At 40.9% G+C, this 25,848-nt stretch overlaps 1 protein-coding gene across 2 annotated transcripts in view; it reads left to right on the top strand.

Moving 5' to 3' along the window:
• The window catches only part of LOC108708739 (rho GTPase-activating protein 42), a 154,413-nt gene that overhangs the window by 113,533 nt on the left and 15,032 nt on the right, over positions 1-25,848 (top strand). Inside the window, exons 7-12 of one of the 2 annotated variants that reach the window (XM_018247767.2) lie at positions 11,340-11,444; positions 14,463-14,592; positions 20,979-21,076; positions 22,277-22,386; positions 24,192-24,270; positions 25,310-25,349. In XM_018247767.2, coding sequence (XP_018103256.1) covers positions 11,340-11,444; positions 14,463-14,592; positions 20,979-21,076; positions 22,277-22,386; positions 24,192-24,270; positions 25,310-25,349 — 562 coding nt within the window. Of the gene's footprint in view, positions 1-11,339; positions 11,445-14,462; positions 14,593-20,978; positions 21,080-22,276; positions 22,387-24,191; positions 24,271-25,309; positions 25,350-25,848 lie in introns of both variants that reach the window. The other variant, XM_018247766.2, reaches the window with a different exon arrangement.

Raw genomic sequence — 25,848 nt, 5'->3', positions numbered from 1 at the left:
GTAAATCTGACTTTAAGTTTCCGCATGTTATCGCTGAGAATATTTTTACGCCAGAATATTCGCAGCGACTAAGTTTACTAAACAGCGATGCGCTCAGAAGTCATTGCGATCACTTGCGGTAACTACGATAAGGAACCAGCTTACGTTAGCGGTAATTTTAGCGAGTTGCGAATTTTCTGGCGAAAAATTACGTTTTTGCGAATATTTATGCTATAAAATAGTCTTGTTTTATGGCGGTTATTATGGCAATTTTTACTGTGACATTTATGGCCAGAAATGCATCTTCAAAACTTATAAACTTTATTGACTGATGATTATACCATCCAACAACATCACCAGAGTAATACCAATCAAACATGTCTGCATCATATAAACCCTTCTGCCAATAGAATCATAGGAAATGATACGAGTCAATCTCTTTGCTTCATAGAAATGTACAGTTTAATGTAGCCAATCACAATGAAACCAAAAAGTGTAGAGGCTGACGAATCCTTGGACTGTGATGCCACTGCCAATAATACGACTCTGAGCTGAAACTGCTGCTGTTGCAACAGATAGAAACAGAAGCCAAACATCCTGTCAGCAATAGCTACAGATCTGTCTCCTGTCAGCAAAGAATGATGGGTAAAAAAAAACATTATTATGGGATATTTCCTGCCCCTTGAGAATTTTCTGGCAGAAAAAATACTTTTACGCCACTTCATATGTGGCGGTAAAAGTTTGCGAATATTCTGGCGTTAATTTTGTCTTTAGCACATTTCGCTGTTTAGTAAACCATGCGTTAATGTGTACGTAGCGTTATTTTCAGCAAATGCGATAACTGGCGAACAATTATTCTTGCGCAAGAAAATTCGCAAATTTATATTTACCGCAGGTTAGTAAACTGGCGATAACATATTTGGCGAAAATTCTGTCTATATATTGTGCGAATATTTTTAACGCACTTTAGTAAACGGACCCCTAAGTATGATGTAGAGAGTGATATTCTGAGACAATTTGCAGTTGGTTTTCATTTTTTATTATTTGTAGTTTTTGAGTTATTTAGCTTCTTATTCAGCAGCTCTCCAGTTTGCAGTTTCAGTAATCTGGTTGCTATGCTCTAAATTACCCTAGCAACCATGTGTTCATTTAAAGTGAATTAGAGACTGGAATATAAATGTGAGAGGTAAGGGTGGACTGGGCCGATGGGACTCCCGGGAAAAAAAACGGTCCCAGATCCACTTCATGCACTCCCTCCCTGAACCCAGTTGTGCTGACACACTAAAAAGAGTTATGTGCTTTTGGGGGGGGGGGGGTGCAGAGTGGACTTTGCAGCTGGGGGGGGCCCTGAGCCCTGGGCCCCCCCAGTCTGACACTGAGGAGAGGACCTGAATAGAAAGATGAGTAATAAAAAGTAGCGATAATAATATATTGAAAAGAGTCAGAAGGAAAAGGCAAATAATTAAAAAAACGAATGAATAAATAAATAATGGCGACCAGTTGAAAAGTTGCTTAGAACTGGCCATTCTATAACATACTAAAATGTAACTTAAAGAGGAACCTTTAATCACCACGTGCGACAAATCCATGTGACATTGCACTTAATTTCGACTTGTCTTTTGGATGTATTGACATTTGTTTAGTTCATATGAGCACAAAAGACATATTCATTGTAAAACGGCCATTAGGTATTTTTAGCATGAATTCTGGGAGTTGTAGTTGAAAAACAGCTGTAGGCATCTCTGGTGTATTCAGAGAGAAAAAAAATCTGAATGTATTTTGTCCTGTGTACCTTTATCTATGTTTGTGGTCCCTCCCCTGTGTCCACTGTACTCCACATTGTAGCCAGCCCTGAATGAGTTAACAAGTAATCCCTGCTGTGTAATACAAGACCAGTGCCAAGTCATTGCGAATTGAAAGAAATGACGCCAGGGGTTTATAGGATGAATCAGTCCTGGGCATGTCCTTTGTCTTCAAAGTAGCAGTCCTGCTTATTTGACTTTTAGCAGCTTTTGTCCGTGTATAAATTCCAGTGGTTACTATGCTACCGGACTCTGGGCAGCCGATTGGCACCTTGCGAGGGTCAGCGCTGCAGTTGCCATAGTAACCCCAAATGCCCAGGCAAGGAAGCAAAAGGGAATAAATCATTAAATATCACGGAGAGAAGAAGTCGGCTATTCCTGTTATTTACTCTGATGGCCACGGGGTGCTGGTCAGACATGGAGCCGATGAGTGAATGAACTTTATTGTCTCCCAAGACAAATTCACCTGTGTTCCAAGTAGATAAAAGAGTTCATGCTAGAGGAAAGCTTGAAATCACTTTGTTATCCTGCCATGAACCTATTTCTGAAGATTCTGTATTCAGTGATCAGTCGTTCTATTGTTTATGAAGTTAAAGCTCATGTGAAGTGGTCATTGAGATGTTGGGATGGAATGTTGGCCGGCAGGTTGCCTCGGTCCCATCGTGATTTACGGGTAGAACTGGGATCTGTGCTGACTCACCGAGGTGCTGATGATGCAGCGAGCAGTTGCTAATATTTTATATTCTACTCTATTAGGTCTCGTGGCTGCTGCTGTAAAGATGAGTAACATCACAAGACTACACAGCTGGGGCCTCTAAGCAGCGTCTCTCCAGATGTTGATTGTAAAGGGAGGGCGGGGGTGCCGGGAGTCAATGCTCAGTAACAGCTGGACCGCCGCAAGATTGACGGCTAATGTTACGGTGAGGATGAACAGCGAGAACCCCGGCTCTGATAGGCAAGACTGACTAGAGGCAGACAGAGAAGGGTTACAAAGGGGTAAATAAAATGTTCTTGGTCAATGTCAAGACCTGAGTCAGGGCAAGCGGAGTGAGAGGATAAGGGAACACCAGGAGGTCAGTAGAGGTGAAACTCAGGGTCAGGAAAAGCACAGGTGTCAGTCAGGGGTTTCGGTACAAAAAGTTTGCCGTCCTACACCAGCTTTGACACTGATGTCTTCCCTGGGCACCAGTTTTGCCAACATGGCACCATGCAACCTCAAACTATCCCCAAAGATCTCCTGTGGGATTCACTATGATACTCTAGAAGCCAGCACTGAAACAAGCCAATGATTGCACTGGGGCTTATGTAGAGATCCAAAAGATGTTTTATTTGGTATGAAAATGTATTTGGGTATGAGAGATACAGAGGCTGATGTATATGGGAAGGAGAGATACAGAGGCTGATGTATTTGGGTATAAGAGATACAGAGGCTGATATATTTGGGGTAGAAGAGATACAGAGGCTGATGTATTTGGGTAGGAGAGATACAGAGGCTGATGTATTTGGGTAGGAGAGATACAGGGGCTGATGTATTTGGGTAGGAGAGATACAGAGGCTGATGTATTTGGGTAGGAGAGATACAGGGGCTGATGTATTTGGGTAGGAGAGATACAGAGGCTGATGTATTTGGGTAGGAGAGATACAGAGGCTGATGTATTTGGGTAGGAGAGAAACAGAGGCTGATGTATTTGGGTATAAGAGATACAGAGACTGATGTATTTGGGTAGGAGAGATACAGGGGCTGATGTATTTGGGTATAAGAGATATAGAGGTCTGATCGTAATTTGGGTTAAGAGAGAGATATAGAGGCTGATGTATTTGGGTAGGAGAGATACAGAGGGCTTGATGTATTTGGGTAAGGAAGAGATACAGGGCTGATGTATTTGGGTAGGAGAAGATACAGAGGCTGATGTATTTGGGTAGGAGTGATATAGAGGCTGATGTATTTTGGGTAGTGAGAGATAAGAGGCTGATGGTCTTTGGGTAGGAGAGATCATAAGAGGCTGATGTATTTTGGGTAGGAGAGATACAGAGGCTGATGTAAATTTGGGTAGGAAGAGATACAGAGGCTGATGTATTTGGGGGTAGGGAGAGAAACGAGGAGGCTGATGTAGAGGATTTGGGCTATTCAAGAAGATAAGCAGAGACTGATTTGTATTTCTGGGGTAGGAGAGAGGTGACAATGGGGCTGATGGTATCTTGGGTTATAAGAGAGATAGAGGCCTGATACTGTATTGTGGTAGGAGTAGATAGTTAGTGGGCTGGTTGGATGTGATTTGCGCGCTAGCGAGGAAGATGACAGAGTCGCTGGGATTGTAGGTTGGTGGGTAGGAGGAGGATACGCGCAGGGGGCTTTGAATGTAGTTTGGGTAGGAGGATACAGAGGGCTGAATTGTAGTAAATGTTCTGGGTAGGGAGTGACTATAGAGGCTAGATGTATTGTTGGGTAGGAGAGATAGGGTAGAGGGCCTGATGTATTTGGGGTAAGGAGTAGATAATATGAGGCCGTGGCATGTAATTTTGGGTTAGGGAGCGATACATGAAGGGCTGATGTATTTTGGGTTAAGGAGAGATACAGACGAGCTGATGTTGTATTTGGGTAGGCCCAGAGATACTAGAGGCCTTTGATGTATTGTGGGTAGTCGAGGAAAGCAGGAGTACTGGTGTGATTTGGGTATAAGGAGAGTATCAAGAAGGCTGGATGTATTTGGGTAGGAGAGATCACAGGGGCTGGATGTAGATTATGGGTGGAGAGACTGACGCAGGGCATGAAGTGTATTTGGCGGTATAAGAGTATATAGATGGCTGTAATGGTATTCCTCTCGCGCGTGGTAAAGGAGAAATTATAGAACGGTGCCTGATGTTTTGTGGGTAGGAGAGATTACGCAGAGGCTGATTGTATATTTGGGCTAATAGAGAGGTAATAGGAGGCTGATGTATTTGGGTTAAGGAGAGATTTAAATGAGGGCGATGATATTTGGGTACGCAGAGATAACAGCAGGCTGAGTGTATATTGGGTAGAGAAGCTAGAGATACATAGAGGGCTGAGATAGTGTTTGGGTAGGGAGAGATACAGAGGCTGATGTAGTTTGAGGGTAGCGAGTGGATATGGGAGGCTTGAATGTAATTTGGGTAGGGAGAGATATAGAGTGGCTGAAATGTTATTTAGGGTAGCGAGGAGATAATAGAAGGGCTGAGGAGTGTTATTTGGGTAGAGAGATACAAGAGCGCTGAATTGTATTTGGGTAGGAAGCAGATACAGTATAGGATGGCTGGCACTGCTGTCATGTGTGGGGTAGGCGAAGAGGGAGTGATTTCGAGCGCGGTAGGCTGCTGAGTGCTAGAGTTTGGCGGGTGTATGTATAATAAGCCAGATAGCTGGTCTGTGAAATGTTGGGTCAATATCAATGAGGATAGACGCGCACGAGGCCGAGTGTGGCGTGGTAATGTTGGTAGGGAGAGGATAACGGGGGCTGATGGTATTTGGGTAGGAAGAAGATAGAGCAGGAGGCTGAATGTATTTTGGGTAGGGAGAAGGATATAATGAGGCTAGAATGGTACTTTGGGTAGGAGAGAATGAGATGTGGAAGCGCTATATGGTGTACTTTGATCTTTTGGGTAGGGAGAAGGATTTACGCAGAGAGGGCGCGCGCAAGCAATCACTAGAGCCACCCTGAATGCCATGCAGCCGCACCACCTTTATTGTTGGGTTTTAGCCATCGGGAAAACGGTGGCAAACCACCGCTTAGGGTCCTGACTATAATAATACCGTGAGACACGCAGGGGTGTGAAGACACATAAGTATTCAGCCGGTCGCACAAGTTTGAGGGACCCTCCCAGCATCTTCATCTTATAGCCAGGGCCGAACTGGGAAGGAGGGGGGCCATGTTGGTGCACCATGGTTTACATCCTTGCATTTCGAAGCCATTTCGTTGATCTTCCAGCCTGATAAACACACTTTCGGCAAAGAATGTTGATGGTGTCTTAGAATTTGCTCCCTGTGAAGTTTTGTATCTGTCCTGTGCCGTAGTGCTCTACCCCGGGGGGGGGGAGGCCTGGGGCAAGGAAGAGTCGCATGAAACTGAATCCTTCATAAATAAATCAGCTTTATAGTAATAGTAGTGAAAATGGGTCAGACAGTCACGTTCTCTATATGTGCTGAGTAAAGTGTCCGTGATGCATTCTGTGGGCACCTATGTCTGTCAGGCCCTGCTCTCTATCACAGGGCTTTGGTCTGCTTTTAATCCTATATAATGGCAGCTGCGGGGGCCTGGGGGGACCAGGTTGCACAAAGGTAGGGGCTGTATCTGTGAGATTCATATATATAAAGTATATAGTAAATCAAAGGGGAGGAATCTTTTTGTATCAGAGCTGCAGTTTTCAAAGAGCCAAATGTTGAACTACAAAGCCCAGCATCCTCATTAACCCTGTGAGTAAGACAGAAATGAGAGTTTATGCCATTCCTGTTCCCCCTCATTCGGGATATTCTGTTCATCTCCGATGTGACAGCCGGGTGCATGTGACTCCCATCTGCTCAGGGACGTGGGATCAGTGCGGGAGATGATACAGGAGCAGCGTGGGACCGAGATATTAACCCCATCAGCCCACAATGCATCACGCTCACCCATTCTCCAAGTGGTGCATTAAATTGCTAATGCAGCCTGACCCCCACCCAGAGGAATCATATTGCAATATTATTATGTCTCACAGAATACAGCTCTGCTTGTGTAAGGGCAATGGCACAGGGGCATCCACCAACATTTTGCCACCTGCAGAATTTCCAGCTCCACCTGCAGACACTCGACCCTGCCAGTCAAAAAGCCTCCCTGCCCACCCCCTGATCTACCTGCTGCTCCTTATGTGCTGCTTCTACTTTATTGATGCCAATTGTTGCAGATCTCACAATGGCGCACGTCAGTATTTGAGCAGGCACCGTTTCCCTGGGTGCAGCCATTGAGGGTCTCTCACACCAGTCCCAGGAGTCGATGGGTCTATTATTAATTTCTGTCCTCTGTCCTCGATGGGTCTATTTTTAATCTCTGTCCTATGAAAGTATCACACAGCTCCCATTAGCCCAATGTTATATGTGTATGCCAGAGGTCCCCAAAGAGCGGGGCAGCTAGTTTTTCTGGCTGTTCAGTGCAGGAGATCAAACAGAAAGTCGGGACATTTCAGTAACAATCCAGGACTGCAGGTTGCACTGTCAAAATCGTGACTGTCCCGCAGGACTGGACTGGGATTCAAAATTGGCCCTAACATTCCTAGTACACAGAGGCCCAAACGGCACCCACCATCCCACTTAATAGTCACTTTCTATGGCAGCTTATAGCAGCCCCCTCTGGCATTTGCCAGAACCCACAGATTGCCAGTCTGGGCCCCGCGAAAAACGGGACAGTTGGGAGGTATTCTTCCCTAGGGTAGCAGGAGGGTAACTATAGAGGAGGCAGACGCTGTGGCTGCAGATGGGCCCAGGAGGTATAGGGGCCCCCCATGAGGCCCTAATTCATGAGCAATTCCAGCATATATTGTTAAAATAGGACAACCTCTGTATGTTAGGGGCCCTAAAATGTTTTTTTGTGGGGCCCAGTAACATCTAGTTACGCCACTGACTTCAAGCAATGAATAGGGGGCTCAGCCTAAAGGGCACCTTGTGGCTACCCAGCTCTTTAGCAGCTATGCCCGTCTTATATTAAGGCATGTAGCAAGTTGGACCATAAACAGTATGTGACACTACAGGGTGCCAGGAGCCCCGTTCCCCACACTGTGTTTCTGCTCTGTATATAATATTCTCCACTTATTGTTATTTCATCCTGCACACGGTTACACCTCCTCCAGGGAGATTTTAGGGTAGATTCTCCTTGATGCGGAACATGGGGGGGGCTTAATATTAATATCTGCCAGTCTGTTGCCCACTTATTCCCAGAGATATTCCAGTGGAGGGTCCTTCCCAGTCACTTACAGTCAGAGATTCAGGAGTCTGTTTTGCAGTTCACCCCGGCACTCTCTGAGCACTATATGAACTCTATCCATACGTGCAGCATCTGGGAATGTGGCTCTAAGGGGGATTACAGGTCTAACATTATAGCATGGGAGCTGAGGGGCAACAATTTTCAAACACTGTATTGGGTGCTATTTTGCCCCATTAGTACTAGTTCTGGGTGATGGATAAAGGAGCTGCCTCATGTTTGATCACAGGTTAGTAAAATCATGTTTTCATGCTCTGATCGGCTACTGTTTGGTCTAGCCCTGACAATTAAATACTGTGGGTTAGCCCTTGAAAAGCGATGCTGCTCTGATTGGCTTCAGGTTGTATTTGTACTAGAATATTTGTATTGTTTGTTGAAATTGTATTAGAAAGTTGCGTAGAATTACACAGAAAAAAACAACCTTTTGGGTAGAGTTCCCCTTTAAGCTGTCATTTTGGGCCAACCCTGTCCCTGTATGTGTGGGACACTAGAACAAGTGTTCTGGTTTCTGGACTTCATTGGAGCCTTTATTGTCTCCATGACATTTTAAAAAAAATCATGGTTTCTCTGCAATGTGCATAAACTGGCAGAAAGAGTAGATTGAGATTCAAAATAGTCATGCAGCACCCCCTAGTGGTAGGAACCCAGCAAAAAGCCTAAGCCATTAATGACTGTGTAAGTAACTGGGCTGTCACTGGAGCAGGCCCGGACTGGCAATCTGTAGGTTCTGGCAAATGCCAGAGGGGCTGCTTTAAGTTGCAATAGACAGTCGCTATTTATTGGGCTGGTGGGGACTGTTTGGCCCTCTGTTTGGGCTATTTGGGCTTCAGTGTATCTGAAATGCCAGCACCTATTTTAATTCTCAGTCCAGACTTGACTCTGCTATTTACATTCCTTATCTGATGTCTGTCCATTGAGAGGGTCTTGTACTTGAAGGTTTTAATCAGTGGCAAGGCAAGAGGAAAGTGTTGGAAGGGTTACTACCTGCTCTTAGTAACAGTTAGTGCTGGATAGTTCCTGTCTGCTCTGCTTTTATTTCCCCTACAGAAGCAGAGACTGGCAGCACTAGATAGGTACCTAATATAAAAAAGACAGAGAACATGGGACAGTGTTAGGTTACTGCCTGCTCTGCTTGTATTCTCAATACAGAAATGGCGATCAGTAGCAGGTGCTTAGGGACAAGGGCTCTTCTGTCTCCCAGAATTATACAATTTGGAGGCTTTACATGGGAAAGGACAGCCAATCACGTGTAATGTTAATACATAGTATCTGTACTCTGCAGTATTAGTGTCAGTATGCAGCCACTAGAGGAGCTGTTCTATTATATGTACAGTTGGGTCCCACTTATCTCCATGATTTTCCCTGTTGGACTTGGGTTGACTTGACTTAATGACTCTTTGAATTCCTTTGGGATAAGGAGATCAACTTTTCCCCAATAGCCAGTCCGATTAATAGACTCCCCCCCCCCCTTTTTCTATAGAGAAGCAGTAAAGGATAATAACATTTGCTTGATTTGATGGATTGTGTTGTATTTATCTTCTCCCAGGAGACCCAACTCTTTTGTGTTACAGTTTGCTGCCATCTTGTGGCTGTCCATTATATTACAGTCCAATTCCTTTTTATGCAGCGACACTGTAGAACAGGGAGTCAGAAACCAAAAAATGGGTCCATGCTTCTGTTTATAACTGGATTCCATCATCCCCTTTAACAATGGGATACAACAGAAAATAGAAATAGCAAGATTCTAAACCAATTATCGGGGTCAAGAAGCTGCCGTAATGATTGGCTGTTCTTCCGATACCCAATAGGGTTATTGCTGTGTGTGTGTGCTATAAAGTCTGGTGTCTGAATACAATTGTCTTTTTTGCCTTAACCCACCTCCATTCTGATTGTTTTCAGCTTGGTCCAGAAAGCCTTCTAGAGTAAAAGTAGGGATTTTTTTTTTTTTTTTAAATTACTACATAATATTCATAAACTGGAGATAAGATGGCTGAAACGGGCTGCCAATATACTCCGAAGAATGTATGAGCATTGAGAGAGGGGTGAAGGGCCCATTCATTCCTAGAAGTATTGGAGGAGAGAGGCTCTCTATAAAGAAATATTATTAGAAAGAGAGATGGATTGAGGCTAATTCTCAGAATGAACGGAGGAGGGAGAGGGGTGGTTGGAGATAATGAGAAGGAGAATAAGCCCGAATATGAATATATATGGATAGCCCACCAATGAACATCAAAAGAGTTTTGTTGTTATTTCTGTGATGTTTTGTACTTGTATTGTATTTTGTTGTATTTTTTTTTTTTTTTCTTTCTTCTCTTGTATGTTTGTATTATTTTACTATTTATGGAAAAAAAAAATCTATTAATAAATTATAAGTAAAAAAAAAAAAAAGTAGGGATGCACCGAATCCAGGATTCGGTTTGTGATTCGTCCAGGATTCTGCCTTTTTCAGCAGGATTCAGTTTCAGCCAAATCTTCAGCCCGGCTGAACCGAATCCGAACCCTATTTTGCATGTGCAAATTAGTGGCAGGGAGGGAAATCGCATGACTTTTTGTCACAAAACATGAAGTAAAAAATGGTTTCCCCTTCCCACTCCTAATTTGCATATGCATATTAGGATTCGGGGGCTCGGCCGAATCCAAAATAATGGATTCGGTGCATCCCTAAGTAAAAGTAATTTGACTTACGCTGCACTTGACTGCACTTCTGCTGCACTTGACCTAAGGGGTGATTCACCTTTAAGTTAACTTTTAGTATTATACTATTCTAAGCAACTTTTCAATTGGTCTTAATTTTCGTGACTACGTGTTTATGATACGAAATGCATAAGGCTGTGGACACAGTATACTCTTTTCACTTTGAATCTATTGCCTGGTGGAAGTTTGCCTGCTTTGAGTGCCTTCTCCAAAGATTTCTCGGTCTTCGTTATTTATTTATTTTTTATAGTTTTTTTTAATGATTTGCCTTTTTATTCTGACTCTTTCCAGCTTTCAAATGGGGGTCACCGACCCCATCTAAAAAAAACAAATGTTCTGCAATGCTACACATTTATTGCTATTGCTACTTTTGATTACTCATCTTTCTATTCAGGCCTCTCCTATTCATATTTAAGGGTAATTTGCTGAAATTGCAAACTGGAGAGCTGCTGAATAAAAAGGCTAAATATCTCAAAATCCACAAATAATAAAAAATGAAAACCAATTGCAAATTGTCTCAGAATATTCCCAGCAAGTCTTTCACATTCAGCTATTTACAGGTGTATCACCCTATCCTCAGTTGCACCCCTATGAGCCCAGCCAGGCTGAGAATGGATTAATAAATGCTGAAATCTTATCTCTAGTCCCCCCTACCAACTTTTGCATCTGAATGTACGAATTAAGGAGATTGGGGATCAAAAGCCCCCCCAGCCTGCTGTAATGTTGTATATTAATTTAATGTTACTTTTCCTTAATAGAACCACGGAGCAGCCTCTAATCTTGTTTGAACTGTATCCTATCAATTGGCAGCAGCCCCTTATCAGTGATAAATCTTTGGGATATGGTACAATAGTTATGGATTTTAATATTCGCGGCTCTCTCTGTATTACCTTTGCAGCTCCTGGCGTTCCTCCAAGGCCTCTTTACCTTCTACCATGAGGGATACGAGCTGGCTCGAGAATTTACGCCGTACAAGGAGCAGCTGCAGTTCAATTTACAGAACGTAAGTCCAAGCCCTGCTTATTACCAGAGCCTCATGAATAATTGATTTTTAGTATGATAAACTGACACTTCAGATCCCTCCTTTGAATCAAACAGATGCAGTTTAATACATCTTAAGGAAATAAATGTCAGATGTAAATAAAATCTCCAGCTTGCGAAGATATTCCTGGGGGGGCTGCTATAGAGACGGTAGCCAGTACAGGTACACGACCTGTTATCCAGAATGCTCGGGACCTGGGGTTTTCCATATAAGAGATCTTTCCATAATTTGGATCTTCATACCTTAGATCTACTACATAATCATTTAAACATAAACTAAATCCCATAGGAGTGTTCTGCCTCCAATATGGATTAATTATATCTTGGTTTGGATAAAGTATTACAGAGAAAAAGGAAATCATTTTTAAAATTTTGGATTATTTGGATGAAATGGAGTCTGTGGGAGACGGCCTTCATGTAATTTGTAGCTTTCTGGATAATGGGTTTCCGGATAACAGATCCCATACCTGTTTTATTTTGTGGGCTTTGGTAAAACTGATAATAGACATCCAACAACCACAGTACCTGAAAGCAGGTATGAATTTCATCCATACATCTCAAGTTCTGTTCCAACATTTGGAAAGGATCAGATCTCTGCCTCATGTGGCCACCAATGTGCTGGGCCGAATTAAGGTGATCCGATCATTGACCAAGAGGCCATTTTCTGCAAAAATCAACATACAGGTATCTAGAAGGGGCAAGTGAAAAGCAATTGGACTTGCTGAATAATCTTAAAAAATGCTTCACCCCTTGTCCAAGTTGCTTCTTCAGTGATAAGTGGTGAAACATCTTCAAGATTGCATGAAAGCAACGCACAACTCATCAGCAATTTTTTCCACATCACTCAGCATACCTTAAGAAGTTTAACCTCTCAACTGAGCGTATTGTGAAGAAGCCACTGGGATGAGTGGTGTACATTTTCAAGACTTCTTCATGAATACTCTTGAGGAGCCGCTCGGCTGAGTGGAGAAGCAATTTCAAGAAAACATTCTAAAATAGTCACTCGGGCAACTGGTAAAATTCTATAAAAACTTCTTTGCGAATACTTTGAAGACATATTGAGTGGTGAAAATGTTTGACTTCTTCACGATTACACTGAAGATGCTGCTGGAGTGCATTCTCAAGAAAACCCTGCAGAAGGTGCTTAAATGAACAGTGAAACTTTTCAAGACTTCAAAAATAGTATGAAAAACAAAATAAAAATTAGGTATAATTTTTCCAGATTTCATGATTATTATGCTGAAGGTTCTTCTCTTGTGAGTGAGGAAACATCTTTAAGATTCCCTGAAAAAGCAACTTGTATAAGTGGTGAAAGAATGCTCTAAAGAAGTCAGATGAGTGGTGAAGCCATTTCAAGAAATCCAAGAAGAAGTCTTCTTCAAGAATACTCTGAAGAAGTACTGAGTGGTGAGATGTTATCAAGACTTCTTCAAGATTACACTGATGATGCTGCTCAAGTGTGTGTGATGAAACATGTTCAAGAAAACTCTGCTTTTTTACTTCTTCAAAAATGTTGTGAAAAAGTCAGAAGAATGGAAAAATGTACTGAAGACATAAACAATACTCATAAAATGTCACTCTAGATTTATGAAGACTTTTTCAAGTTTACACTACAGAAGTTGCTTGGGTGAGTGTTGAAAACTTTTCAAGTTTTGAAGCCACTCAGATAACTGATGAAACATTTTCAAGTACACCCTTCAGAAGCCGGATGAGTGGATAAGCATTTTCAAGAATTTTTTTACAGACATCTTCATATTTTTGCTGAAGATGCTTCTCTTGTGAGTGGTAAAGCATCTTTAAGAAAACCCTGAAGAAGACACACATGAGTATTGAAACATTTTCAAGAGTATTGAAACATTTTCAAGACTTCTTCAAGAATGCTCTGAACAAGTTACTCGGATGAGTGGTAAAGCGGTTTTAAGAAAACCATGAAGAAGCCTCAGGATAAATCTTGATCATTTTCAAGACTTCTTCAAGAAAACTCTGAGGAAGTACTGAGTGGTGAAATGTTATCAAGACGTCTTCAAGATTACACTGAAGATGCTACTCAAGTGCATGGTAAAACATTTTCAAGAAAACTCTATAAAAAAGCTGCTCAGACAAGTGGAGAAATGATTTTAAGACATCAACAATACTCCTTCAAGCTTACCCTAAAGAAGCCATAAAGATGACTGGTGAAACATTTCCAAAAGTGGAGTCAAAAGTCACTTGGGTGAGTGGTGAAAGGTTTAAAAGCCTTCTTCAAGCCAACTCTGATAAAGCCACTCAGCTAGAGAAGCATTTTTAAGCCTTCTTCTGAAAAAGCCACTTAGATGAGTGGTAAAAAGTTTTTATAATTTCTTCAATCTTACTCTGAACAAGTGCCTTCAATACTTATTCACGAATACTCTGAAGAAAGCATTAGTGGTGAAACCTGAACAAGTCGTCTTCAAGATTACGCTGAAGAAGACATTCAGATGAGTGGTGAAACATTATCAAGATTGTTCAGTCCACTTGCTTTAGATTAAACTGTCCCCTATTAGATATGTGTATATCAAAACCTGTATGAATGAAAACCTTCATAGTCAGCATATAGGTAGCCTTTGTTATGAGTTGGCTTACAAACCAAGTCCAAACCTTTAGCAGATAGCAATAACTCATAAACAAATAAAGGTGACTATACAGCATGTCCATATAGAATCACAGTAGGCGTAATCAACTCTCTCCATTCAGTTCAGCTGAATAGGCAACAGCAGATGAGCAGCTTCGTAAAAGTTTGTGATGACAAAATAGCACAGTCCTTTTAAAGAATAAAAAACAAAACCAGAATGGCCTCTTATGAAACAAGCGAGAAATGTACCTGAGATGTGATTGTTCTTTCTACTCCATATAATTATCTCGCAATGCAGCCACCTCACGTGGAAGGTGTCTTGTTCCGAGCTCTATATGTAATGAAACCAGCAGCGTTCTGCCATGACAAGATAAAACATTTCTTTCTTAGACGCGGAATAACTTTGAAAGCACTCGGCAGGAGATGGAGCGCTTAATGCAGAGGATGAAATCTGCAGACCAAGATTACAGACCACCGAGTCAGTGGACAATGGAAGGCTATCTGTACGTACAGGAGAAAAGTAAGTCTTGCAAGTATTATGCTTTTTTTTTTTATTTTATTTGATGCATTTTTTTAATGTTTTCTGTTTTATGTATCCCTCAGCTCAGACAGCCCCCATTTCCAATGCAGTCTGACTCTCTTTATTATACAATACCTTGTCCTCCATACAACGTCTTAGCTACTGTTAGACTGGGCTGCGACTGAATCTGTTTTCACCAGATATAACCTCTGCAGTATAAAGCTGCACTAAATCTTATGTAGAACTCGTCATTTTATAACAGATTATGATCTACAATTCATAAATGTACTTGCAGAACTGTCTAATCCCAAAAGAATATTATCTGTACCACCAGACTGGGGGAAGGAACTTCTCCTTTGCACTGCCCATGTGCTGGCCAAGAGGTTCTCTGCTAAATAAACTCACCTAACCAAGGCTGCACATGAAGTTTTATATATTCAGTTGATTTGTATAATTGTAAATATCGTCCTTTTCTCGCAAAGACCTAAACTTGCATAGTTATATTCAGTTCTATAAGAAGTAAAGGGTTTTATTTATTAAGAGGTGCTTCTCAGGCTATGTCTACAATAAACACACTTTAGTATACGTGAGCCCAATTGGCTACAGGTTTACTTCCCTGATGATCCCGTGCTTCAAAGCAGTGAACTTTAAAGAGGAAAATGGTGGTGGTGATCCAACAGTCCAAGGGCTGTCCATGTCATTTTCACATGGAAACCATGAATCTTTCAAACTATTGAGATTATTAGTCTTATAGTGATTTCTTGTAGGGGATTGATGTTATTCACAAATGATCAAAATAGTGCAGGGGCCTGTGTCAAGTCAAGAGGATGGGACAACAGAACAAAGTGTAGATTGAAGCAAGAACCGGATGAAATGAAGAACATGAGGGTCAGGACCCTCAAGGGTTGATAGATGAGGTCTAGAACACTGGACTGGACTAGTACACAGTAATATGGCTTCAGACCATTGATACAGGAATGGGACCTGTTCTCCAGAATGCTCAGGACCTTGGTGTCTTCCTGATAATGGATCTTTCCATAATTTGGATACTACTCTACTAGAGAATTTAAACATTTTACCATTAAATAAGCCCTATAGGCTGGGTTTGCTTCCAGTAAGGGTCAATTATATCTTAGATGGAATCAAGTACAAGATACTGTTTCATTACTATAAGGAAAAGGAAATCATTTTTACAAAATGTTTAATTGTTTGATTGTAATGGAGTCTATGGGAGAACACCTTTCCATAACTTGGAGCTTTGTAGAAATGGATCCTATACCTGTACCTTTAATGGGCCAAAGACTGAATAAGCATTTGAAGGCCAACTGGCAGCAAATATATTAAAGTCATATATCTCATATGTGAGGGTGTCATATTGCATGAATATGTATAGATTTTATAGATCTTGTGCTTGCACTGTAGAGGTAGTTTACATCGCATATACAGTATAGTTGACATAGCAACATATGACATAAGTTACAGCCTTCATATCAATGAGGTGAGATAATAGTCAGTTAAATGAAGTAACTTGGTGGGACATGGAAAGGCATGTGAGCTAAATGCAGGGTTGGATTGGGCCACCGGGTAAAAGCCTGGTGGACCCTGCCAACCCAGACCTCACTCCTCTACATCACAGGCTTCCCCTAGATCTCATCCCCCTGGCCCCAATTGTGGCCACAACTACAGGACAAGTACGCTTGTAGGCGGTTTGCGGCAGAGACACGAGGGCCTGGGAAGGGAGGGATGAGGGCCTGTGGCTGAAGCCCCGGTGGGCCTCCGACCCTCGAGTTTGATGCTGGCTAAATGTCTAGGTAAAATTTACCTTATCAGCCAAGCAGATCCGCACTCTCTTAGTTAACCCTTACGAGGTCCGTGCGGGTGCCGCTCCTGGGATCTGGATATGTATAGGGAAGAACGGTAGCGCACTCCTGGGACTTGAATAAAAATGTACTTTATTTCGACATGGTAAAAAATCGAAGTTTCGGCTCCCCTCTAGGTCTTGATAAAGGCTCTAGAGGGGAGCCGAAACGTCGATTTTTTTACCATGTCGAAATAAAGTAAATTTTTATTCAAGTCCCAGGAGTGCGCTACTGTTCTTCCCTATATATATATATATATATATATATATATATATATATATATATATATATATATATATATATAGTACATAATTTTAAGATGCTACTTATGTGTTTTCAAGCATGTAGATGGCTCATTCAGGGATGTAGCCCTTAAATGATCATTATAAAGTCATCGCTCCCACTCCTGTGTGACTTCCTGATAGAAAGCGCAATAGTAAGTCAAATTAAATTCATCCCCATTGTGTTTTCCAAATGTGTCTCTCTCCCATGGTATCTCCTGCTTTGAGCAATTCGCACATAAGGAATAAAAAAATACGGCTATTTATTATCTAACATAACCACAGCAGGTAAATAAAAAATAGAATACACATAAAGACCCACCAGTTCTTAGAGCCATTATCCCGGCTGTTGGGGTTTCATTGACTGTACGACTCCTACCAATCCTTCATACTGTTCTGTCCAACTGTTCCAGGTTCCTAAGGTTCTAAGATGGGGAAGGAACACCTTGGCCTCTAATGGCCTGACCCTTGGGGTGTAGTCTCTACGGGTGGCACTCTGATCCCCTTTGTTAAAATATTGAATACAATTGCTATTAAATATAACTGTTACCTTTATTTAATTCTAGATATACACTATGTATATTAAGACTCTCAATCTGCGTGCATAGTTTCTGAAGAAGAGCAACAAACAGAAATATTATTTTCATGGTCTGATTGATGCGGTCATGTCGCTTCTGACCCAGAAAATGAGTTCCAAGAAATAAAATGCTCCCCCCAGACAAATAGTACTTGGAATAAATATCCCTGCAAGGCATGAGAACAATTAGAGTCATGCCTGGAACAGTTACCTTGATCCTTTCCGATGAGCACACGTCTAGTGAATTTGCACATCATATTGTCTGGAGGTTGAATGGAGTTTGATTTGTGGCTGTTTATTCCTTTCGCTGAACGACTGGTGGATCTGCTTAGAGAAAGGTTAGAGATTCCTGACCCAAAACTCTGTCCTCCTCCATTAGAATTCCTTTCAGTTTTATTCTATTACCTCTCTGCAATTCTCCATCTGTCAAACCCAGGGAACTCAATAACTGATCTACTTAAATAGAAGGTTTATTGCACTTGACAGCAGAATGTAACTATTAGTCAGGTTTTCTTGGCTTTCCATTGTTTTTATTGGGTTTGTTGGTCACCCACTGGCAGCCATTCTGTTCCCCTTGTCAAAGACATTGTTTTTAACATAGTTTATTTGGGCTGAAAAAAGACCCAATATATCTGGTAGCTCTGGTTTCGGTGTATTCCAGGAGAACGCTCCCTGCCCAAAGGCATAATGCTGACTGGAGAGAAATAAAGGTCTGGGGCTATTTGTTATAAATAAGACTGTATATTAAGACTATATCAGTCCAATAGGCATCTGGACAGATATCGGACAGGCAGGTAGCCTCAAGGTTGAATGGAATCAAATTTCACCTCCAATGTTCCAACATCTCAAGGAAAGCCTCCACCAACTCTGCCTTCTAAATCTCAAATTGCTTAATTGCTATCTATCTTATGTATTTTAATCAGCTATTTACAGAAATGGCTCTTCATTTACATCAGTTCCTGCCCTAGTAAAGCCATGCCCTAGTAAAGTCTTAGGTGCCTGTTTTATCATGAATAATTTACCCCTATGTATAAAAAGGTTATTATAAGTGACCGTATATGATGACGCTATAAAGGCACAAGGGTGGAGGACTTTTAATATCCTCATATTTTATTTTTGAAAGCAATGAATAAACATGAGTGATGAATATCCTGTACCATATCCTTATAAATGGTGCTTAGTGATGTAATCAGTTATATTCAGAGCTTAGTGATGTCATCAGTTATAATCAGAGCTTAGTGATGTCATTTCTGTGGCAGGACTTACTGAAACTTGTGCATTGTAATAAATAAAGTACCCCCTGTTGTAAAATATGATATTAGAAGTCACCTTGGAGTTCCATGACCTTCAGCCTCGTGTTTTTATATGTTAATGGAACTCTTTGGTGAATTATAATATCCTTATATTTTACAATAGGGGGTACTTTAGGGTTATATAACATGCAAGGGTCAATTTCACCTGGAGCCAGTTAACATGCCTGTAACCAAGCTCACTGCACTTGTCTGGATACTTCTCTATTATAAACTCTCTGCATTAAACCACGATAAAGGAGATCTATATATATGTATATAACTAAATATATATTTAGTATCTTGTGCGTCAGTTTGTAAGACACAGTTCTTTACTGCCAAAGGGCTGTGGTTGCCTTGGGGTGGTACAGAACTCCAAAATATAATGTACAGAATTTCTGAACTTCTGTACTTATTTAGTTAGGCTTTAGTTCTCCTTTAATGTGCAAGTCAAGCTTTCATGTGGTTAGCCTTTAAGTTGTTAATTGGGCAAAACCAGTGCTATCCAACACCTTAAATCCATGATTAAAACTGGCATCTCCTCCGATTCATTTACACACATAAACATAAATTATACAGTATAAAAAACCCAGTTTGTATTTATCATTCAGTATTCTGGCTCCCCATCTGTTCACAATTACTTGTACACATAGCAAGTATTCTGCTTGCTCAGTTTATAAGAACCTTGCCCTAAATAAGATTGGCTTCTGCCAATTCCATTCTCGACCAAGCACCCCAAGCTGAATGGCAAATGCTGTAGAATCAGCACAATAAACTGTACATTATGGAACTTTCTCTGCCTGATCTTTATGCTCTTCGGCTTTTGGCAGTGAGGGACCCCATAAATAAATATGAGGCTGGATCAAGTTGTTGCTCCGTGTTTATGTTTTAAACAAAAATCTTGGAACAAAGAGACAAACTGAAAGCATTTCTGTTGTTAATAAGCCAGTCAGGTAGTCCATTTTGATAAATATTGTCTGTAGGAACATTTTCCTACATCCACTTGGACATGTTTGAGGAAGTGAAATACAGAACTTTGTTTTCTACTGGAAGATGAACCAGATGTGTTGCAGCTAATTCCATAAACCGTGAAATTATCATGGGGTAAATAAATAAACGGAGCTCTAAATTTGGGCATCCATCTTTGTGCTGCTTTGACTTTCTTTGCCCAGTACTTCATCTGCAGTCTTTTTTCATTCTCTAGCTTAAAAGCCACATCATAGCAACATCTTATTCTCTTGCCAGAATTGCTGATATATTTCAACTCTGCCCTGTCCCCTTTATTATTTGGGACCTTGCACCTAAAAACATATTTCTTTTGTGAATTATTATGTGAGACCATAATAGACAAAGTCAGGAGACCAGGAGGACCACACCCCATGTCAACAGAAGGCCAACGCAGACCTTTGGATGTCTTTTGGAAGGCAGCTGTGGTGACCTAAGAATTGTAGTGATCATACAGTGAATTGACCCTTGTCATTAATTGTTCTGTTGTGCTTGCAATTTTCCCACCTTTGGGAATTATTGGCTGGGGAGATGGTGCTAGCACTCAAATAAATTTTGGCTAAAGGTCAACAATTTGGGAACCAGGCCATCACAATTAAGAAAGTCAGATTACACTCACTTTGGGACTGGTTTTAATACCCTTTCACCAACCTTTCCTGGGTCAATTTGTCTGGCAAAGCTATTGGCAAGTTTGGTGGTTTTCAGATTGTCTCCAGGGGTGACCCCAAACAATTTGGACGGTTAAGGCTAAACATGGCCATAGACACACAGATAATATCATACAAAACAAATTTTCGTACAATATTTGCTGCATGTATGTTGGGAAAAGAGCCGACCGATATCGGTAGAAGACTTGGATATTGGTCGGCTTATCAATCGGGCTGGACGGAAATTTTGATCGGGTGCCTTTAAATCTATCCAAACATCGGCCATTGTTAGTGCTGAATCGTCAGATACAGGTAAAATTATATTGTTTCTGTCTGTATATCCGACGATTCAGCTCAACACGTGATCTTTTCCAAGAAAGATCGCAATAGTTATGTCTATGGCCACCTTTATTAGATTTTGATTCTGTTGACTGGCTTGGTGTTGTCAAAACTTGGTGTTGTGTCCTGGTAATGCTAATATCTGCATGTCTATGTAGTCAGGAAGTGCATAATATAAGGGATCCTCTTTGTGATACCTTTTATTTGTTATCAGTTTAGCCAAATATTGTGGCAAAAGATATAAATGCAATTGATTGCTCTGTACATGAGGAATGATAATGAGACATTTCTTGGTAGGTGGAGAAAAAACTTTAGTACTCAAGGGAAGATGGCTAAAAAAGCTTTCTCCAACATCCTATCAATCTTTCCATTTTCCTGTGTTCATTTAGGGCCCCTTGGGTTCACATGGATTCGGCACTACTGCACATATGACAAAGGCAACAAAACATTTACTATGAGCGTCTCTGAAACCAAATCTGGAGGCAAGGTGGTGAGTTCATTTATTTCTTTTTCAACATGCCCATGCACCAAATCTACTATGTTAGGATTGTACCAAATACCAAAACTAAAATGAAAGATTCAATTGAATGCCAATGAGCAAAGTCACCTATATAATGTTTTGGCATATGCAGAAACATTGTCACCATTAGTTTTTCCAACTGTCTAAAGTCATATAATAAATAGCAAGGGTATGTATTTTGTTAAGCCAGGCAATCCATCAACAATGGCTCAGATTTGACTAAACACTAAACTGGTGCATTTGGTGCATCCCTAGCAAAATATATTAACCATGTAACCATGCCAGGTTGAAGCCAGATTATAATCACACATTATCAGGGTGTGGACAACACTTGGAGGAACAATTTTAGGAACCGGAGACCACTTGAGTTGAAAGACAACGTTTAATTGACACAAACTTGTGGAATCTGAACTCACAAAGAGTCAGAACCCTGAATAAAGAGATCACAGGGTTTTTATGGATTATAAAATGGGAGTTAGCGGCGGGAGAGCATAGATATCTCTTCACAGCACAGAAAAACAAAGAACTGCTCCTACAGCCAAGCAGGTGACTCTGCCCTCAAGGCCAGGATACTAGAGACCAAGGCTAACTTGAGAACAGAATCCATTCAAGTCAGGGGGGTTCCTAGGGGAACCTGTATACACAGAATTTTAGTCTCTCTCAATACCTACCCATGGCTTTTAGAATTTATGTATAATCTCCTGTCTGTAACATCACTGTAATTAACATTTTTATTCTAGGGGAGGTTTTTTACTACTGACCTTACTAAGAAGGCACATGTTTAGGCTTAGCATAAGGCTAGTGATGATTAACAGCTTAGCCCGTAAACCAAGCAGGAGCAAGTCAGATCCATACATGGGAGAGAAATCCTAAATCCAAGTGTTGACAGCTAACAGCAACGTTCCATCAAAGCTAGAGATGTCCATTGTTCTCCAACTTGTCAAACCATGGAACAATTTGTGTTTTGGATAGCCAAAGGCTGGCTGGCAAGGAATTGTTTAGCTTTATCTGGAGCAACAGATTCATTTTTTCCTACCTGGTTTAATACCTCATTACCCAATTGTGGTGTAGTTTCTTTTCTGAGCTGGGGCACTTGTATGGGGTATCAATTCATCTAAGTCTCATTAATTCATGTAAATGTGTTTGTCACTTTCTTTTGTTGAACAGAATGGACTGATTTCTAACTCGGCGGAAATGTTTAAGCTAAAAACTTGCATAAGACGGAAAACAGATTCTATAGACAAGCGGTTCTGTTTTGACATTGAAGTCATTGAAAGGTTTGTCCAAGAACAGATTATTCTTCTGCCCTTATGCTCACTAGTTCTTAGAGGGGACATTAACTCACCCACAGAACTTAATATAAGATTGATTGCACTTTACCCTAACTATACTTGTCTTTTTATTATCTTTTTTTCTCTATGGTTGGAAGCTTCAGTTACTGATGAAGGTAGCATCTTCACGTGCTTCTCTTTCCAGTTCTATTGTTTCTGTCACATTGAGCTATAACTGAACTGAGATGCGCCATGAGATGCTTTCTGAATCAGTGGAGTAAGCTTTTGTCATTTTGTCCACCAGGACAGAACAGCAAGGGGCTCTCCTGCTAAACACTCATGATATTAGCAGTGTAAAACTGTTAATATAATGAAAGGAAAAGAAAAAGAATGCAAATTGCGTAGAAGGACATGCTGATCAATTTTACATAATGAGTTGAAAGTTCTACCTTTGAACCCTTGGTTGTTGGTTAATAGAAATCACACAAATACACACTGGCAAGAAGGGTTTGGATGTCACAGATACAATCATTTTTTTTAATTATTTTTAACCTCCCCAAGGAGTGTATAACAGTTATTGCACTCAGGGTATAGCTACTGACTTTTGCCCCCTCTTCTGTCCCATCTATGGAGTTACTTTCTGCCACCAAAACTGTTTCGTTCATCTTTGATTGGTACAGAATTTTTTGGGTCCAATAGTTCACATAGTTTGCACTAAATAACAATCCATGGAGATCTTGATTTGAATCAGATTTTACAAGTATTCAAGCTGTGCCTCCCAAACTCTGGTATGTGACATTCAGAGGTACAAGCCAGGAGAACTATCTAGAATGTGCCATAAAAATAACTCTTCTAAATGAGATGCAAGGACTTGGGCCAGTACCCCCATCGGTATTCATGGGGCCCCATACTTCTAAGTTAGCAGGGGGGGACTATTAGCCCACTGGTTACTTGGGTCCCAGAGGATGTGGACCCTGCCAACAAGTAAAATGGGGGCTGAGTAGAAACAAAATGACCTTCACCTGCATGGACATGCCCCTGATCCACCCAACCACTCCCTAATTATGCTGGAGCCCCACCTAGAATATTCCCAAGTCCCGCCCACTCCTACATAATCTTCACTCCTTTTCTTGACCTCCCCAAATCGTTCTTTTCTCTGTCCACGGGTCCCCTCACAAGGCCTTAACTCTTATATCCCCCTGATGGTGACCCTGCCAGTGGCACACAGAACAGTTTGTGTCCTTTTAAACCACCATGTTTTTCCTGGCTTAAAATACAGTGTCAATATAACCTGACCTGCTGTCTATTATGGTCAATAGAACTCACAATTAATGGTGGCAATGGTCATTTTTACATGATTCACACTAGGAGGCAGCCATGAGAGAGAAGTTGAGAGCTTTCAGTATATGAAAGTAAATATGGAGCATGGGCTCCCCAATTCTCATATTTCTGTATCACCTCCTGCAGCATTAGAGATCAATAAAAGGCGGTAGATACAGGACTAAATTCCCTGTGTAGAAGTTTTCTGACTGAATAAACGTCTTCCCTTGCTGCTATGGCATTGCTTGATCTTTGGGGGGAGTGGGCAGCGTCCCTAAATCCAGCCAGAGCCAATACCATGCCACTGACAAGGACATGGATCCATCAGTCATGCCATTATAATAGCTCATTTACAAAAATGTAGTGAGTGCTAAGCCTGCTAATTGGTAAAAAAATGAGGTCACAATTACTGCATGTTCGCATGTGTGTGTAAGAAAAGGAGACCCCAGTAAGTTAGTACTTCTTGACATTGTTCTTTTTCCGCTTTGCAGGCAAGGGATCATTACTCTTCAAGCTTTGTCTGAGGGCAACCGCAAGCAGTGGCTGGAAGCAATGGATGGAAAAGAACCAGTAGGTTTCCCTGGGTCCTATTGTCTACAACGCCAATAAACGGGACAGTACCCTGATTGTGACAGGTTTAATAGCCCAGAACATATTTTAGAACTTCTAGTCTTTCATGTAATAAAGGGGAGCTATCGCGAAAATGAAAATTTAATATAAGCTTTAGCATACTTAAATGAGAAACTTTCTTAATACAATCAATTGAAAATTCTGTACCGTTTCTGAAATAATCAAGTTTATCTTCACTATCCCTCTCTCAGCATCTGTTTCTCCTCATTCTGTCTTCATCCAGGAGTTGGGCGTCAGATGAATGATAAAATATATCTTATAGGGGGGCTTATTTTGCCGATAAGATGTCACCAGAAGTCCTGTCTCTCTACATGCAGAATTTGTGCAAAAGGCAGTTATTTTGTTAGATTTTGTTTGTTCTGGAATCAGTTATTTGAGTGAGCTCTAATACATCCGCTAGGAAAGGAGCCCCCTATAAGATATATTGGATCTAACTGAAAATGAATATCTGATGCCCAACTCCTGCATGAAGACAGAATGAAGAGAAACAGATACTGAGAGAGGGATAGTGAAGATAAACGTAATTATTTCAGAAACAATGCAGAATTTTTAATTGGTTGTTTTTAGAAAGTTTCTTACTTCAGTGTGAAGAAGCTTATATTAAATTTAATTCCCGCAATAGTTCCCCTTTAAGTATAGATGTTTACCTGGGGCTCACACTCCGCATATCCCTTCTCTGTATGACCATATTGTTGTTTCCTAGGCAACACAATGGTGGAGCCAGCACCTTGCTGCAATGTCCTCTTTATCTGGGGAGTGACAGTTCTGGAGCACCAGATCATTTCTAAAACAATGGATATTCAGAGACATTATTCTTATATGCCTGTTGCAGAAGCAATTTTCAATACTCATATCTTACATTCTCCTAATGGGTAGATTGATAATATGGTCAAAATGCTGTATTTCTTATTTATACACAGTACTTACATTTCTTTTTTTCTGAGCTAATTCCTGGCCTTGTTTTGCTTTTCACTCTCAGATTTACACACTGCCGGCGATAATCAGCAAAAAAGAAGAAAGTAAGTATTATCCATTCTTTATGGGGCACATTTACTAAGGGTCGAATGAAGTTAAAAAACTTAGAATTTCAACCATACAATTTGATACTTTGATAGTCTAAGTATTTTTTTGATCGAAAAGGGCCGTTTTCGTGCGAAGTAAAACGATTTAATCCTTCGAATCGAACAATTCGAAGGATCATACAAAAAAAAAACTTTGACTTCTAAAAACTTAGCCAAAGACTCAGAGAGGTTGTAGGAGGTCCCCCATAGTCTAAACAGCAATTCGGCAAGTTTAAGGTGGCGAAATGTCGAAGTCGAAGTTTTTTAAAGAGACAGTACTTTCGATTTTCGATTGGTCAAATTTGTGAAGTTTTTTCTATTCGAATCGAATTTTGGCCTATTCAATGATCGAAGTACCCAAAAATTATTACCAAATTTGAAGTTTTTGAATTTGAAAATTCACTTTCACCCTTAGTAAATGGGCCCCTAAGTGTTGTATATGTAAAGCTTGTATCTT

This window comes from Xenopus laevis, chromosome 2L, assembly GCF_017654675.1.
Source record: "Xenopus laevis strain J_2021 chromosome 2L, Xenopus_laevis_v10.1, whole genome shotgun sequence".
NCBI classification, from domain to species: Eukaryota; Metazoa; Chordata; class Amphibia; order Anura; family Pipidae; genus Xenopus; species Xenopus laevis.
Note: the sequence above shows the minus strand (reverse complement) of the source record. Positions and strands in the feature narration are given on the sequence as shown.